Source organism: Orcinus orca, chromosome 3, assembly GCF_937001465.1.
Source record: "Orcinus orca chromosome 3, mOrcOrc1.1, whole genome shotgun sequence".
Lineage (NCBI taxonomy): Eukaryota > Metazoa > Chordata > Mammalia > Artiodactyla > Delphinidae > Orcinus > Orcinus orca.
In genome coordinates, this window is record NC_064561.1 from 94,410,826 (window position 1) to 94,426,763 (window position 15,938).

A 15,938-nucleotide genomic window follows, 5' to 3' on the forward strand; every position below is an offset into this window, starting at 1 on the left:
AAGTTCCATTTCTAGAATCTTTTCCTAATGACAATGTCCTGAATATTCCATTTACTTCCACCAAGAGTAAGAGACCCAGGAATGCTGAAGTAGAAACGACTATTAGGACTGATACAATAGGACTCTGTCAGGTAATTAATGGAGTAAATTCATAATCCCCAAACATAAGCACTACTTCTCCTGCATGTTGATGGCTTGTTGTTTGGAAAGAGAATATTTTCACTTTTGGGAAATGAAAAAAGAAAGTTTGTAGTCAGACAGATGTGAGTTTCAGGCCTGACTTTATGACTTATCAATTTCTACAGTTGGTGTTCTTGAAAAAAATGGGGATAATAATGCCTTAGAAAAACATGAAGGGTGATTGAGTGAGTTAAATGATACACAGTTTTGCATAGGACCAACCAATACATCAGGGATTCTCCATAAACACAATAAACAATAGTTTATTCCCTTGGAAATGATTTAAAAGGTGCTAACTGGATTTAATAAGAAAGACAGTGAGGCCATATGAGGAGGAAGAGTTGGACGAAAAGACACACCAGCTGCCTATTTGGGGAAGATCATTTACCTTGACTCATTCTCAGTTTCCACATCTGTATAGTGGGGACAATGCTCTTCATCTGCTTGCCCCAAAGGGTTGACATAAAAGAGGAAGACACACTAGTGTCTGTGAAAGAACTTTTAAAACCACATGTACTGAATTTTTGCTCTCAGTAATGGTGGGGTAGACAAGCGTACAGCCAAGAACAATGAAAACAAGCTAAATAAAATATATTTTAAAGTATATGTGAAGACATCTCAGAGTTACCAAGGAAGTTAAGGCTTAAGGAGCCAAGATCTGGAAGAGAAGAAAAACCCAGAAAAACAACCCTGATATCTGATGCCTATGCTTTCCCTTTAAAAGCATTTACTGATTCTAAATCAGTAGCTGATGGGGCCATCTCACAGGGTAGAGGGAACAGAAGCTGGCATTTAGGTTCTGTCTGTCAAGGAAGGGGGGCCCTCGCAAAATCCCCTGGCTTAAATTGGGACCCTTAAAGAGCAAAACCCTATGAGTAACAGTTGACAAGAAATAGATCCACCCTCAGGAAGCCCAGCTTTGAATCAGTCCACTGCCTGATTAGGTTAAAGTGATCTGTTCCTTACCTTAACTGCCTGTTAGAGCAAAATAAAATCTGCTCTTTTGGAAGGCAACAACATTTAAAGCCTCAAATTCTAAAACCTTTTATACATAATGTTTAGCATTTGAACAAACATAATCTAGCACGCAAAAACACAAGGAGAAAACAGAAAAAAAAAAAGACAATTAAAAATTCACAAGTTATTCTGATACTGGAGTTAGACAAAAATCAGAAAAAATAAAACAACCTTTAAAAAAATTTAATTAGAAGACCAGAAGGACACTGCTAACTTAGTTGTCTTAAAATACAATCATTTTCTGGAAAAAAACTACTTGAAAATTTACTCTTAAACAACCTCAGAACTTGTCCACTTAAAAAGTTCAATAAATTTATAAGAATTGTGACTAGATTGAGACGGAACAGAAAATGTTCTGGAGGTTTTTCCATGATATCGTAATTTTGTGGAAATTTTTTTGGGGGATTATTATCTTGGACACAAAATATCACTGATTTTAATCCCTAAAATTGTAATCCATTGTCCTATGCAATTTACTATTCATACTCTACACGAAACAGCAGATTCCACTTGGATTTACCATGTTTCGGTTTTTAGGAGCATCATAGGACAGATCTTTTGTTAATAAAATACAACCATTTTGACTATAGTGGACTAACATAATTATCGCTTCATCAGTTGCTCCATTAGTTCATTCATTAGATACTATTAGAGTCATCATTAGACCAGAAATGAATTTCTATCATTACAATTAAATATGTTTGGTTTTTGACCTAAGTACAGGAAAGAGAGACCATATTTTGATTTTTAACTCTCAAGAAAGAAATAAATGGATAATAATGCAGGATATATTTTCAGTTTGATTCAAATTTAAAGATAACTGTAGAATTAAGTAACTTAATGGCAACAGATATGTGGACAACAACATTCAGGGGGAAAAAAGTCTATTATGTACGACCACTAAGAGTTTATAGAGTAGTTGAGTGCTCTACTGGCTGCCTGCCATTCTTCAGATGTCCTCTGTTAAATCCGAATATTTCATCCATTTATCACTGTACCTGAAATTTATCAACAGCATTTAGTTTTTCACTCTTATCTATAGCTGAATTAACTCTATTCCATCAAAATCAACTAGACTGCAAGATGAGAGAACCAGAAAGGCTGGGGAGAAGGGAAGGAAAGAGACTCCTGATTCCAAAATGATTTAAACAAACAGAGGTTAGAAGGTAAATAGGAAGTGCCATTGGTAGATGACAACTTCATTGTGAAATTCCTGTCCTGCAATTATTTACAAAGAACAGGAGATTTTTCTCTGTTAGACCATAATTAGCAGAGAAATATGTAAGTCTTCCTTAGGAAGATCTCACGGCTCCAGAGCCAGCAGGATCTAACTATAAATTGACTCTGTTAATGTACCTAAAGAAGGAATATGTCCATGAAAGAAGTCAGCTAAAAAGGTGTTGAAAAGGACCAATTATTGGCAAATTTAGGCAACATTCAAATAAACTAGTCCTGAAGAGTCTTAACTAAGCATATGGGAACATGACAGTTTTAGGATAAGGCTATCCTTATAGTGGATCAGAGTGTCTCAGCCTCCTTAGGATCATAGTACAGCTTCAAATTTGTTCTGAGGTTCAGAGAAGTTAAGCAAACCGCTCTATTTGTTCCTTAAGTCAGGATTTAAAACCACGAGTCCAACTGACTATGAGCCAAATACCATAAGAAGAAGTATCAATATATGTCTAGGCTACCTATGCTTACTTCCCTCAGGTGATTCATTTATTTGTAAAGAATGAATATAGTTTAAATGCTACAATTTTTAAAATCTGATAAATTCACATAACTTGCTCTAAGGAAACTTTAATATACATCTGAACAAAATGTTGAAGATACATATGTAGCTCCAATCAAGGCCATTTTGCTCCTTCCTATCTGAAGATCCAAATCTGCACTGGGTAACATTAAAAGCAGAAAGGAACTTTGAAAACCAATACGAAGACTTTTGGAAGCTCTTAAAGAGGCAGTAAATTTAACTGGGTGGAGTAGGGGTGGGGAGGAAGGGGGGGCACGCTCTTCTCCTAACACATTCTAAACCCTTAGGTATCTTTCTCCTCAGAGTCCATTCATTGTAGCAGTTGCTTACTCACTCATTCATGCAGCAAATATTTATTGAGAATTTACTGTGCTCCAGGCACTCATGCTACATTAGCAGTTCATCAACCTCTCTGCTGGCTTCTGTCTTCAGTCCACTTCTCTCTTAACCCTTTCTTCAACCAACAAGACCTTTACATCACAGAAACTGCAGTTTCTTACCATTTCTGATATATACCTACTCAGTCTCTTTGTCTTCTTCCAATTCCATTCTTGCTTAATTACCCTGTTCAGCACAGCAAAGAGCTGCCCATTAGGGCAAAGAGGGAATTCAGAGAAGATAAGGAGGGTTGGAAAGCTATGGAAGCTTAAAGTGTGTGTCTCTTGTACAAATAGTGTGCCTATATTATGCTCTACCAGATTTCCAGAAATACTCCCTGCCATCCTCAAACCTCTGCCTTGAGTGATGAACATATGAACAGACAACTAAAATTGGCTATAATTGGATATAACAGAACATGTTTTTCTCTGCAACTTGGAACTCTTTACACAGCCTAACAAAGAAAGTAGGCCTAGAAACAATCATTTGGAGAGAATTGATTTTTATGGCTTTTGGATCATAATAAAGAATACTATTATAATACATGTTTAACTTTCTATAATTCTCATTGAACATTTTCTCACAAAATATTCTCATAAATCTTACTATTTAGTTTAGATTTAGTATGACTTTAGAAATTCTGCTTTTTATCTAGAAGTAAATGTTTGCAGAAGTGAATAGTACAATGTTTCTATTTTTGTTCACTAAGCATCCCAAATTTTAGTCTACCCACATCTTATCAAATATCACACTCTTTCCATTCTACACTCCTTTTTTTTTTTTTTTTTTTTGCGGTACGCGGGCCTCTCACTGTTGTGGCCTCTTCCGTTGTGGAGCACAGGCTCCGGATGCGCAGGCTCAGCGGCCATGGCTCAAGGGCCTAGCCTCTCTGCGGCATGTGGGATCTTCCCGGACCGGGGCACGAACCCGTGTCCCCTGCATCGGCAGGCGGACTCTCAACCACTGCGCCACCAGGGAAGCCCCTACACACCTTTTAAGATTTATTTTAGTAGAAGTTATCAACTGGTGTAGTATGTCATTATGAAAAATTTCAGGAGAAATTTCCTTTTGGTTATTTTTGGTGACTGGAAGCAAAACCTTACTGTGGTTACATTGCCAGGACCTACTCACCTGTCAAACAGCTCTCCCCCTGTGACGAGTTCTAGGACCAGACTGATTTCTGTAGGGGTTTCAAATATCTCTTTAAGTTTTATCTGGGAAAAGATATAAAAAAAATCACAAATTCTTTATTTTTAAGTTTCTAGAAAATAGTTAAAATTATGGCTACAACAGCACTCTCTGTAATAGCAATATGTTGGATCATGGTTAAAAAAGCTTCCTTATTCTAGTACCAGGCAGTCATTTGTCACTCTCTGGTTGTTTTTATCAGTTACCTAATTTCTTCAAAGGTCCTTTTGAGTTTTTATATTTTTCATCTTGATAGTTGAAAGATACCTGCCCTAGAAATGCTTCTTAAATTTTGCCAAATCATCCCAATTTCTGCATTTCAACAGAATTAAAAAAAAAACAAAAAACAAACAAAACAAACCAGAAGCAAACAAAACTTCCTAAACCATTTGAAAGCATCATGGTTGGTAGAGATGCAAATGCCTCTTTCTCCTAGAAAGGGACTTCAATTAGGGGTCTGAGACAGAACAGGACCAGGTTAAAGTCTGTCTGTAGGGAAAGGGAATCCCTTTAACAGCTAAGAAGTTGCTGGTAGATGAAAGGATACTCAGAAAAGTAACAGTGATAGTGATTTGATTGACAATAACAGGGTTTTCATCACATTCAGATAATCTATCCAATTTTGGATATTTTCCTTCTGAGAATCTAGTGACCAGGACTGATCTATATTTGAGGAAAATTCCATATTGACTTCTCTTTGAAAGAAATAAGACGGATAATGTAAAAGTGGTGATTATATATGGTAAATTTTGTTAATTGCTTACCCAAAGCCCTTCTCCCCCTACTTTACTGAACCCTGATTTGTTTAGGGAAGCAAGGTACCTAGCCTTAAATTATGGATTATGTTTGGTCTAGGCCACTTATGATAACCCTACTCCCTAATTTTTCAGTCTCCATGCAGTTTAGGGTGATTTTGTGACCACATCTTGTGGCCACAAACTGAAGAGAATTCTACTGCAGCCAGAAATTCTGGAAAAAGCCTTTACGCTTCTCATCAGCCTCTGCTCGTTAAGCCTTTCCACTACTTTCTGTCTTGAATATAGACCTGAAGACTTGTGAACACTGTGGAGCAGCCATTTTAGGACCATGAGGGAAAAGCATGAAGGTGAAAGCCAGTGCACTGAGGATGGGCGAACCAATGGATGGAAGGTGTCTGGGTCCTGGATGGCATCACTGAGGAAGTGAACGAGTGTTAACAACTGCCTGCCTTCTGATTTCTTACAACATAAGAAAAATATTTGTTTAGACCACCATATTCAAGTTTTCTGTTATTTACAGCTGAGTGCATTGCTAACTAATATACAAGTTTTAAGCACTTTGCCTTGAGCCTAAGCATTGCAGGTCATCCTTGGGAACACCACAACTTTCTCAGAGAAATGAGTAAAATATTTTAAGTAAGTGACTCAATTTATAGAAACAAGTTATGGTCTGGAAAATGATTTTGTTCTTTTCACTTCACTGGGTCAAGAAAGCTTTTCCCCAGCCCTTCTTTCCCTCAGTGCCTTTGTCTGGACATAGCCTAGAGCAGAGCTTGGGAGGACGTTTTATTTTCCCCATTCAAGTACATTATTTATTTGAATCTTCACATTGTCTCTGAAGCAAATACTCTCTCATAGGAGAGTGAAATGACTATGGAAAGAAATGCATTTTCTTCACAGGCGTTTTCAGCAATGGCATATTAATAAGATAGGCCCACAAAAGGAAAAAAGCCAGTGTCTTATTAGAGGGAAAAAAACTCTCCAATTTTAGTTATCCTCTTATGCATGAAAACATCAATGGTATATATTGCTGATCTGCCCATTTTGCAACTCTTTCAAGGGGTATTATTCTTAAGATTTATTCAGTTAAAAAGAATTGAAAAACGGGATCAGATAAGGACAAGAGCTAGGCCAAGGTGGCTACTTACTGGAGGTGGAAGAATCCCTTTCTCATCATCAGAATGGACAGTAAAGAACAAAAATCTCATCCTGTAACATTGGAGATTATTTGAAATAACAGGCTAAAAACCACTTACAATGTTTGGATGTGAGAGGCGAAGAAGAACTCCTATTTCAGTTCTTACGATTTTTTTGTCCACCTAAAAGGCAAAATGAGAGAAACTGAAAGATACTCCCGCCTTAGAAATATCTTCATTGTAGCAGAGAGTCAGAAACAGCAATAACCACCTGGATGAATCAGGTCAATGGCAGAGGTTAATTTCTAAGTGTTGCCTTCCTCCCTTTTTTGTCCAGCTGCATGTCTTTCCTCTCTGTTTCAGACATAAAGAGAACTAGTTACAAATATGGGTCACAACTTGTCAGACCGCTTGTGTGGCCCCTTTGCTATCAAAAATTATCGCTATCACCACTAAGGCACAACTACATCTCAACCTATTCCTCCTCCTCTTCCTTTCTTTTTTGAATCCTTGACCCAAACCCATTGGAGCTGTCAATCACTTCGCCTGCCTTTTTCCCACAGAAGTGAGCACATAACCCAGCCTAACCAATCAGATTACTCTCGTCTCTGGCCAAAGTGACTTGAGTCTGGGATATCCACCAGATCCAAGTCATTACAATCTGGGTCCTCCCCCCAAATATTGCTCATATAATCAAGAAAGAGGTATTCTCTTTTCCTCTGAAATTGTGAGAGCAAGAGTATAGAGTCTGCCACTACCAGGGACCATTTTTGATACCATATGGAGATCACTTCACTGAAAATGGAGCCAACACAGAGAAAAACATTGCTAGAGATGAAGAATGAGTACCACTGACCATGTAATCCACTGGATTCAGTTTTGCATAAGCTAGTTTGCCCTTTGAGCTGTCTTATTATGTGAGCTACTGAATCTCCTTTTCTACTTAAGTTATCCAGAGTTGCGTGATGCTATCAGTGATGTAAGCTGAAGGAAAATAAAGGGGTCTAAGGAAATGATGACTCAATATGAAAGCCTGGAGTAGAGATTTGGATAAAGCAGTTCCTCAGATCTATGTGTTTTCTGGGAGGGAAGAGGATCTAAAACATTCATCATATTCTCTAAATGTCTGAGGCAGAGGAAAGCCTAAAAATCTGATCTATTTAAAAAAGATAAAATGTGTTCCATGGAACTGGGGAGTCAAGGATCTCTCCTGAATGTATACGTAATGAATGTATAGTACATAGTAAGGGTCTAATGTAGTTTTTGTTTTTTTTGTTTTTTTTTTTTTTTGCGGTACACTGGCCTCTCACTGCTGTGGCCTCTCCCGTTGCGGAGCACAGGCTCCAGATGCGCAGGCTCAGTGGCCATGGCTCACGGGCCCAGCCGCTCCGCAGCATGTGGGATCTTCCCGGACCGGGGCATGAACCCATGTCGCCTGCATCGGCAGGCGGACTCTCAACCACTGCGCCACCAGGAAAGCCCTAATGTAGTTTTTAATGTGCTCAGCCTCATGTTAAACAATGCTGGGCATATGAAAAAACAAAATATCATCTTTTTCAGAGGAAGATTAAAATCTAATTTTGGGCATAAGACTCCTCTAGAAGATGCCATAAGAAGATAGAAGAATGTAAGTTGTAAACAAGTTTTGTTTTAAAAATTCCATTGTTCAGTGGAAGATCATTTTTCTGTGAGTCAAAATACAGCTATCATTCAAACAGTGGGCTAACTCTAAAAGACTTTGAAATTATTAGCGATTAAAAGTCATGCTATTAGACTTCCCAGGTGGCGCAGTAGTTAAGAATCCACCTGCCAATGCAGGGGACACAGGTTCGATCCCTGGTCCAGTAAGATCCCACAAGTTGAGGAGCAACTAAGCCCAGATGCCACAACTACTGATCCCGCATGCCACAACTACTGAAGCCTGCGTGCCGAGAGCCTGTGCTCCGCAACAAGAGAAGCCACTGCAATGAGAAGCCCGCGCACTGCAACGAAGAGTAGCCCCTGCTCGTCATGACTAGAGAAAGCCCGTGCGCAGCAATGAAGACCCAACACAGCCATAAATAAATAAATTTATTAAAAAAACAAAAAAGTCACACTAGTGTTAATATAAAATGAAGAAAGACTTGTTAAAGTGCGCATGCTAGTGTGATATGTGGGCTGCTGATGGCCACTCAGTGATATCAGACAGCCCAACACATGGGATATTGACAGCATGGTCTCTGGGTAACGTAGTATTAGAGGAAAACGCTATAAAAGTTATTTTATCTAGTTAAAAAATCACATACTTCATGAAAATTTGCTATTGAGCAAGAGTCATTCTACTTGTATCAAAAGGGAGAGCTCTGAGAAAGAGGGGCATTGCTAAAACAGGCAGATGACACTGACAGATCTCTTCCAAAGAGTTCTTGGTTCACACTCCATTTCACTTCTGTAGATGCTGTTGAGGAAAATTTGGATATAGATGATAATTTTTAAATTATTTTAAAAATTTTAATTTTTTTTCTAGCTTTGCTGAGGTATAATTGGTATACAAAAAACCACACGTAATTAATGTATACAATGTGGTGAGTTTGGACACGTGTATAGATTCATGTTACCATCACCACAATCAAGGTAATAAACATATCCATCACCTCCAAAAGTTTCCTGTGTCCCTTTGCTGTGTGTGTGTGTATGTGATGTGTGTGTGTGGCGGGGGGTAAGCACACTTAATGTGAAATCTACCCTCAACAAATTTTTAAGTGAACAATACCTTATTATTAACTCTGGACATTATGTTGTACAGTAGATCTCTGGAACTTACTCATTTTGTATAACTGTAACGTGATACCCATTGAACAACAACTCTCCATCTCCCCCTCCACCTATCCCTTAGGAAGCACAATCCTACTCTCTACTTGTATAAGTCTGACTATTTTAGATGCCTCATATAAGAGGAATCATTCAGTGAATACAGATTTTTTTTATTGGAGTATAATTGCTTTACAATGGTGTGTTAGTTTCTGCTTTATAACAAAGTGAATCAGCTATACATATACATATATCCCCATCTCTCTTCCCTTTTGCATCTCCCTCTCTCCCACCCTCCCTATCCCACCCCTCTAGGTGGTCACAAAGCACTGAGGTGATCTCCCTGTGCTATGCGGCTCCTTCCCACTAGCTATCTATTTTATATTTGGTAGTGTATATATGTCCATGCCACTCTCTCACTTTGTCCCAGCTTACCCTTCCCCCTCCCTGTATCCTCAAGTCCATTCTCTAGTAGGTCTGTGTCTTTATTCCCGTCTTGCCCCTAGGTTCTTCATGACCTTTTTTTTTTAGATTCCATATATATGTGTTAGCATATAGTATTTGTTTTTCTCTTTCTGACTTACTTGACTCTGTATGACAGACTCTAGATCCATCCACCTCACTACAAATAACTCAATTTCGTTTCTTTTTATGGCTGAGTAATATTCCATTGTATATATGTGCCACATCTTCTTTATCCATTCATCTGTCGATGGACACTTAGGTTGCTTCCACATCCTGGCTAGTATAAACAGAGCTGCAATGAACATTTTGGTACATGACTCTTTTTGACTTATGGTTTTCTCAGGGTATATGCCCAGTAGTGGGATTGCTGGGTCATATGGTAGTTCTATTTTTAGGTTTTTAAGGAACCTCCATACTGTTCTCCATAGTGGCTACACCAATTTACATTCCCACCAACAGTGCAAGGGGGTTCCCTTTTCTCCACACCCTCTCCAGCATTTATTGTTTGTAGATTTTTTGATGATGACCATTCTGACTGCTGTGAGATGATATCACAATGTAGTTTTGATTTGCATTTCTCTAATGATTAATGATGTTGAGCATTCTTTCATGCGTTTGTTGGCAATCTGTATATCTTCTTTGGAGAACTGTCTATTTAGGTCTTCTGCCCATTTTTGGATTGGGTCATTTGTTTTTTTGATATTGAGCTGCATGAGCTGCTTATAAATTTTGGAGATTAATCCTTTGTCAGTTGCTTCATTTGCTAATATTTTCTCCCATTCTGAGCGTTGTCTTTTCGTCTTGTTTATGGTTTCCTTTGCTGTGCAAAAGCTTTTTAGTTTCATTAGGTCCCATTTGTTTATTTTTGTTTTTATTTTCATTTCTCTAGGACGTGGGTCAAAAAGGATCCTGCTGTGATTTATGTCATAGAGTGTTCTGCCTATGTTTTCCTCTAAGAGTTTGATAGTGTCTGGCCTTACATTTAGGTCTTTAATCAATTTTGAGTTTATTTTTGTGTATGGTGTTAGGGAGTGTTACAGGTAGCTGCCCAGTTTTCCCAGCACCATTTATTGAAGAGGCTGTCTTTTCTCCATTGTATATTCTTGCCTCCTTTGTCAAAAATAAGGTGACCATATGTGCGTGGGTTTATCTCTGAGCTTTCTATCCTGTCCCATTGATCTATAGTTTTGTTTTTGTGCCAGTACCATACTGTCTTGATTACTGTAGCTTTGTAGTATACTCCGAAGTCAGGGAGCCTGATTCCTCCAGCTCCGTTTTTCTTTCTCAAGATTGCTTTGGCTATTTGGGGTCTTTTGTGTTTCCATACAAATTAGTGAATACTGATTATTTTTTATCACAATCTTCTCTTCCACAGGACAATAAGGAGTTACTCACTAATACAAAATAAATATATTTTACATTACTGCATGATGCTTAAAAAAATTTTAAGGACATGGGTGTCTCTAAATTAAGATTTGTTAATATTCAAACATATTTTTTTCACTACACATTTAGCGTTTATGTAATATACGGTTTCCCCCCTTGTTTTTTTTCAAATATTTATTTATTTATTTATTTTTGGCTGTGTTGGTTCTTCGTTGCTGTGTGCGGGCTTTCTCTAGTTGCGGCGAGCAGGGGCTACTCTTCGTTGCGGAGTGCGGGCTTCTCATTGCGGTGGATTCTCTTGTTGTGGAGCATGGGCTCTAAGCGCCTGGGCTTCAGTAGTTGTGGTTCGTGGGCTCTAGAGCCCAGGCTCAGTAGTTGTGGCACACGGGCTTAGTTGCTCCGCGGCATGTGGCATCTTCCCAGACCAGGGATCGAATCCATGTCCCCTGCATTGGCAAGCGGATTTTTAACCACTGAGCCACCAGGGAAGTACCCACCTTGTTTTTGTATGTTTTTGATCCATATAAAATAAGTGTCAGAGAGATCCTTTAATTTTTTCATATGACATAGTAAACAAAAACTTTTTAATACAAATATGAATTTTAAGCAAATTTATTTTTTATCATGTTATGTCACACATTAAATATTGGGATGCCTTCAAAAATTATTTCTTTGAAAGTAAACTATGGAAATATTCATAACATACTAGATTATTTGGACTAGTAATCTTCTAATGTAGTTATTTATTTTTAATTCAGAATTAATTTTTCTTTAAAGGTAATTTTGAAAAGGGTAATTATTTTCCCACTATACTCCAGATCAGTGGTTCTCAAAGTGTGATCAGAGGACGTTCCGGGTCCCTAAGACTCACTCAGGGTATGTATGAGGTTCTCCCTTTTCCAACTGCACATCTGGGTAAGGCTAGAGTTTTTCCTATACTTGAAACAAAACAACATATTGAATGCAGAAGCAGATGAGAATCCAACTTTCTTCTATTAAGCCAGATAATAAAGAGATTTACAAAACAATGCCACTCTTCTAAGTATTTTTTTATTTTGGAAAATAGTTACTTTTCATTAAAAATGTTATTTATGTTAAAACATACTGGGTTTATTACTGTTATAGTTTTAATTAATTAATAAATACTTAAAAATTCTTTAATCTCTATTACAGCAGTCCCCAACCTTTTTGGCACCAGGGACTGGATTCATGGAAGAAAATTTTTCCACAGATGTGGGAGTGGGGAAGTGGCAGATGGTTCAGGTGGTAATGCGAGCGATGGGGAGCGGCACGTGAAACTTGTCTTGCTCACCCGCCGCTCACCTCCTGCTGTGCGGCCCCATTCCTAACAGGCCGCAGACAGGTACTGGTCTGCGGCCGTGAGGTTGGGGACCCCTGCTCTATTATATCGAGATTCTTTCATCTCTAATATATTAAATGTGTATAGCTATTTGGGATTCTCAGTAAGTTGGAGAGTAAAAAGGGCTCCTGAAGCCCAAAAGTTTGGGAACCAGTACTCCAGAAGACTTAACATTATACATTTGAAAACAGAAAATAGAAAGAAAAGAACAAAACTGTGGGGGCTTCCCTGGTGGCGCAGTGGTTGAGAATCTGCCTGTTAATGCAGGGGACACGGGTTCGAGCCCTGGTCTGGGAGGATACCACATGCTGCGGAGCAACTAGGCCTGTGAGCCACAACTACTGAGCCTGCGTGTCTGGAGCCTGTGCTCCACAACAAGAGAGGCCGCGACAGTGAGAGGCCCGTGCACCGCGATGAAGAGTGGCCCCCGCTCACCACAACTAGAGAAAGTCCTCACACAGAAACGAAGACCCAACACAGCCAAAAATAAATTAATTAATTAATAAACTCCTACCCTCAACATCTTCTTTAAAAAAAAAAAAGAACAAAACTGTAGTAATAATTTAAATGAAAGAAAAATGTGAATGCAGTCTCCTTCCTGCTCTGAATGCTGGAGCCCAGGTTGAATGCAGGTCATGACTTAAGTGGAGCCTGAGAAGAATCGAAGAAGAAGGAAGTTAGAGAAAAACGGGGTATTAAAAACCATCAATCCACAGAGAGTAAACTGAGTGACAAAATCTGGACTAGAAGCCAAAGTAATGACAACCAAGGAAACCAGCAGGGGGTAAAGTTGAGAGGGAGAAGTGGACAAAAAAGCAGGCAGATAAATGACCGAGAAGCCAAGGACAAGACAAGGCTGAGGTCTGAAAATCCTTCCCAGAGAGATTAGCTGAGTATAATTTGTCATCTTTTTGAAACAAAGTCTAGAGATTCCTAGGCAGCCGGACTTTGGGGGTGGTTCCTCCAAAGGTGTCATGTCTTGGAGGTCACACCGGTGTGCGTCTTGACAGCCATTTCATCTGATATCTTCTCAATATTTCTCTGGTTCCAGGAGCTATTGTTTCCTTCCTACTTCTGACTTCCCCTTCCAATTACCTGGGTAGGTCAGGATAGGGTCTGAGCACTGGCACTGCCATTCAGAATAAGTGTTGTTTTCCTAGAAAATAACTGTTAAGCAAGCCACAAGAATCAATGGGCAGCTACCTGAACAGTCATTATTGCCACTTGAAATTAGCTTCAAGAGCTACTATAATTAGCATCTTCAGAAGCACGAACAGATGGCTTTAACAAGTCAACATTACAACAATATTGAAATCCATAAAATACACCTTCACTATGTACAAAATAACTTGAAGAATGGTAGTTTTTAATTACTAACAATTTTCAATTATAAAAATACACATTACTAACATTCTAACTTAGGTTTCCCAGAAAACTAATGTAAGGCGAGGATTAACATTCAGGTATTTTATTTGGAATGTGCAAACCCAATGCAGTGAGAATGAGGAAAAAGGGAAATGCAGCAAGGTAAGAGGTGACACAGTGCAGTAAGCCCACTGGCTACATTGAGCTGTAAAGACACAGCAGGTCACATGGGTAGTTGTATCCAACTGGCACACAGTACTTCCCTAGAGGAGCTATACAAGGTCACCATGCCTTGAAGAAGTTCATGGAAAGGCAGAAAGAGAGGGAATTTACCTGCCCAGGAACCTCCTCCTGTTTCCCACTGGTGAATTTTGGCCCTGTGGTGTTAACTTTTTCATACCTCTGGGTTGCATATGTAGTCTTTTTGGCAGTCACTTGTAATGCCATATCCCTCCTCATCAGATATCATATCTCATTCAAATCTAGAAGTGGCGGAAGAGCCAGAAACTTAAGGTGTGTGTCTGGGTTGGCTTAGTTGCATGAATTGGCCAGTAGGCAATCCAGCCCTCCCTGGTCTGGAAGACAGGCAGGTGGAAGGAATCTAAGAAGGCCCGTAAGAGTTTTGTCCAATCACGGTTCACTCTTGAGTTTTTATCTGTCACAGGAAAACCAGATCGACAGCAGTGGGACCACAGTTCTGCTTTTCTAATTTGCTGTATTTTACTGCCCATCAGAAAGAGCTTTGTCTCCCACTTACATTCTTTGTGCCATTGTTCTAGTTGCCAGTATGAAATGGATAATGATAAAATGGCTTGGACACGTGGGCTTTTTCTGTAAAGCCTTATTTTAGCTCCCCTATTTGAAATACCCTAAATATTCAAAGAAATACACCCTTTCATCCTCATAAAATCATTTAAGAAAAAAACTAAATAATTTAATAAGAGTGATTATACAGATTTGTACAGTTTTAAACCTCCACGGAAATCAAGATTCCTTAATATTGAAAGAAATCCCAACTTTGCTGTCTGCCTCCATGAGGGGAGAAAGAGAAATGGATAAGAGGTATAATTTTAGAGTAACATCAGAGAAAAAAGCTCACCATTGGAATAAAGTTGATGAAATGTGGGCCCTTCATTGAGATACACAGCAAATATACTCCTGTGCTGGGACTGGAAAGGTTGAGGGAAGAAAAGCAGGAAGAATTGAAAAATATGTGAGAAGAAAGTAATGAGGAATTAAGGGGGAAGAAAAAGGAAAACCAGTTTCTGCATGTGAGAATGATGGATAGAGACAGAGGTGGTGAATGAACTGGAGAAAAGGAGAGGGACTACAGCACCAGATTTCTGGTGGTCTTGATCCTCTTGGCTATCTCAGATGTGGTCTAGATCTGTCCGGACTCTGAAACTTCAATATTTCTCTGGCTTCTTAGGCTCATTTTTGGTTTTAACAATGACCAACGAACATGATGTGAAGTACAGAACTGTGCTCCTCAAATCCTTTGTGGAAAGAGGCAAAATGTAAATTATTAATGGGTAAATAAGCAGACACATACCTTTAAATTTTCACAATTCTTTCCTGCATAGCTTCTGCTTAATTTAGCATCCTGGTTTCTGACATATCAACAAGTACATGCTGGCACTAACATGCGTGGTGAAAAGACTTGACAACTGGAGCTTTGTTAAATTCAAGAATGATAGTTTTAGCCTACAAGGATTTGAAAGCTAGGAACTGCTATTTGAAAATGCAAAAATCAAATGTGGGACACTGAGAAAAATACTGAGTTTTTCCTATCTGAGGCTAATATCTCCAACAACTACACAATTTTAGCCAAGTCTGATTATTCCTTTATCTTCTTGACCTAACAGAAACCTGGGCATCTCATGACTACCTTACTTTCTTTAGGGTCTTCCCAAGTGGTGACTTGTTTTCATGCCAGTAGGAAAGGTACCATAGGGCCTGGAAGGAGGACAGGGTGTCCTTTTTGCTACTCATTGCTATGTCCAAACCATTTCTCCTCCCTTATGCCTCCAACAAAGAGGCCAGTTTAGCCAGAGGAAAGTGACAGAGGAGGAAAACAGTAGATGATGACAGAGTCTCCTAATGACCAGAAGCCAGGTTGAACATGGTAAGGACTTGATATTTTTGTATCAGAGAGGTCAGAC

General features: G+C 38.9%; 1 protein-coding gene across 2 annotated transcripts in view; it reads right to left on the reverse strand.

Annotated features, from left to right (window-relative positions):
* The window catches only part of CAMK4 (calcium/calmodulin dependent protein kinase IV), a 214,553-nt gene that overhangs the window by 71,910 nt on the left and 126,705 nt on the right, over positions 1–15,938 (reverse strand). For both annotated transcript variants that reach the window (XM_004267444.3, XM_049707508.1), the window contains exons 3-4: positions 6,531–6,593; positions 4,460–4,542 (exon numbers count right to left, since the gene is read on the reverse strand). In XM_004267444.3, the coding sequence (XP_004267492.1) occupies positions 4,460–4,542; positions 6,531–6,593 (146 nt within the window). The remainder of the gene's footprint in view (positions 1–4,459; positions 4,543–6,530; positions 6,594–15,938) is intronic.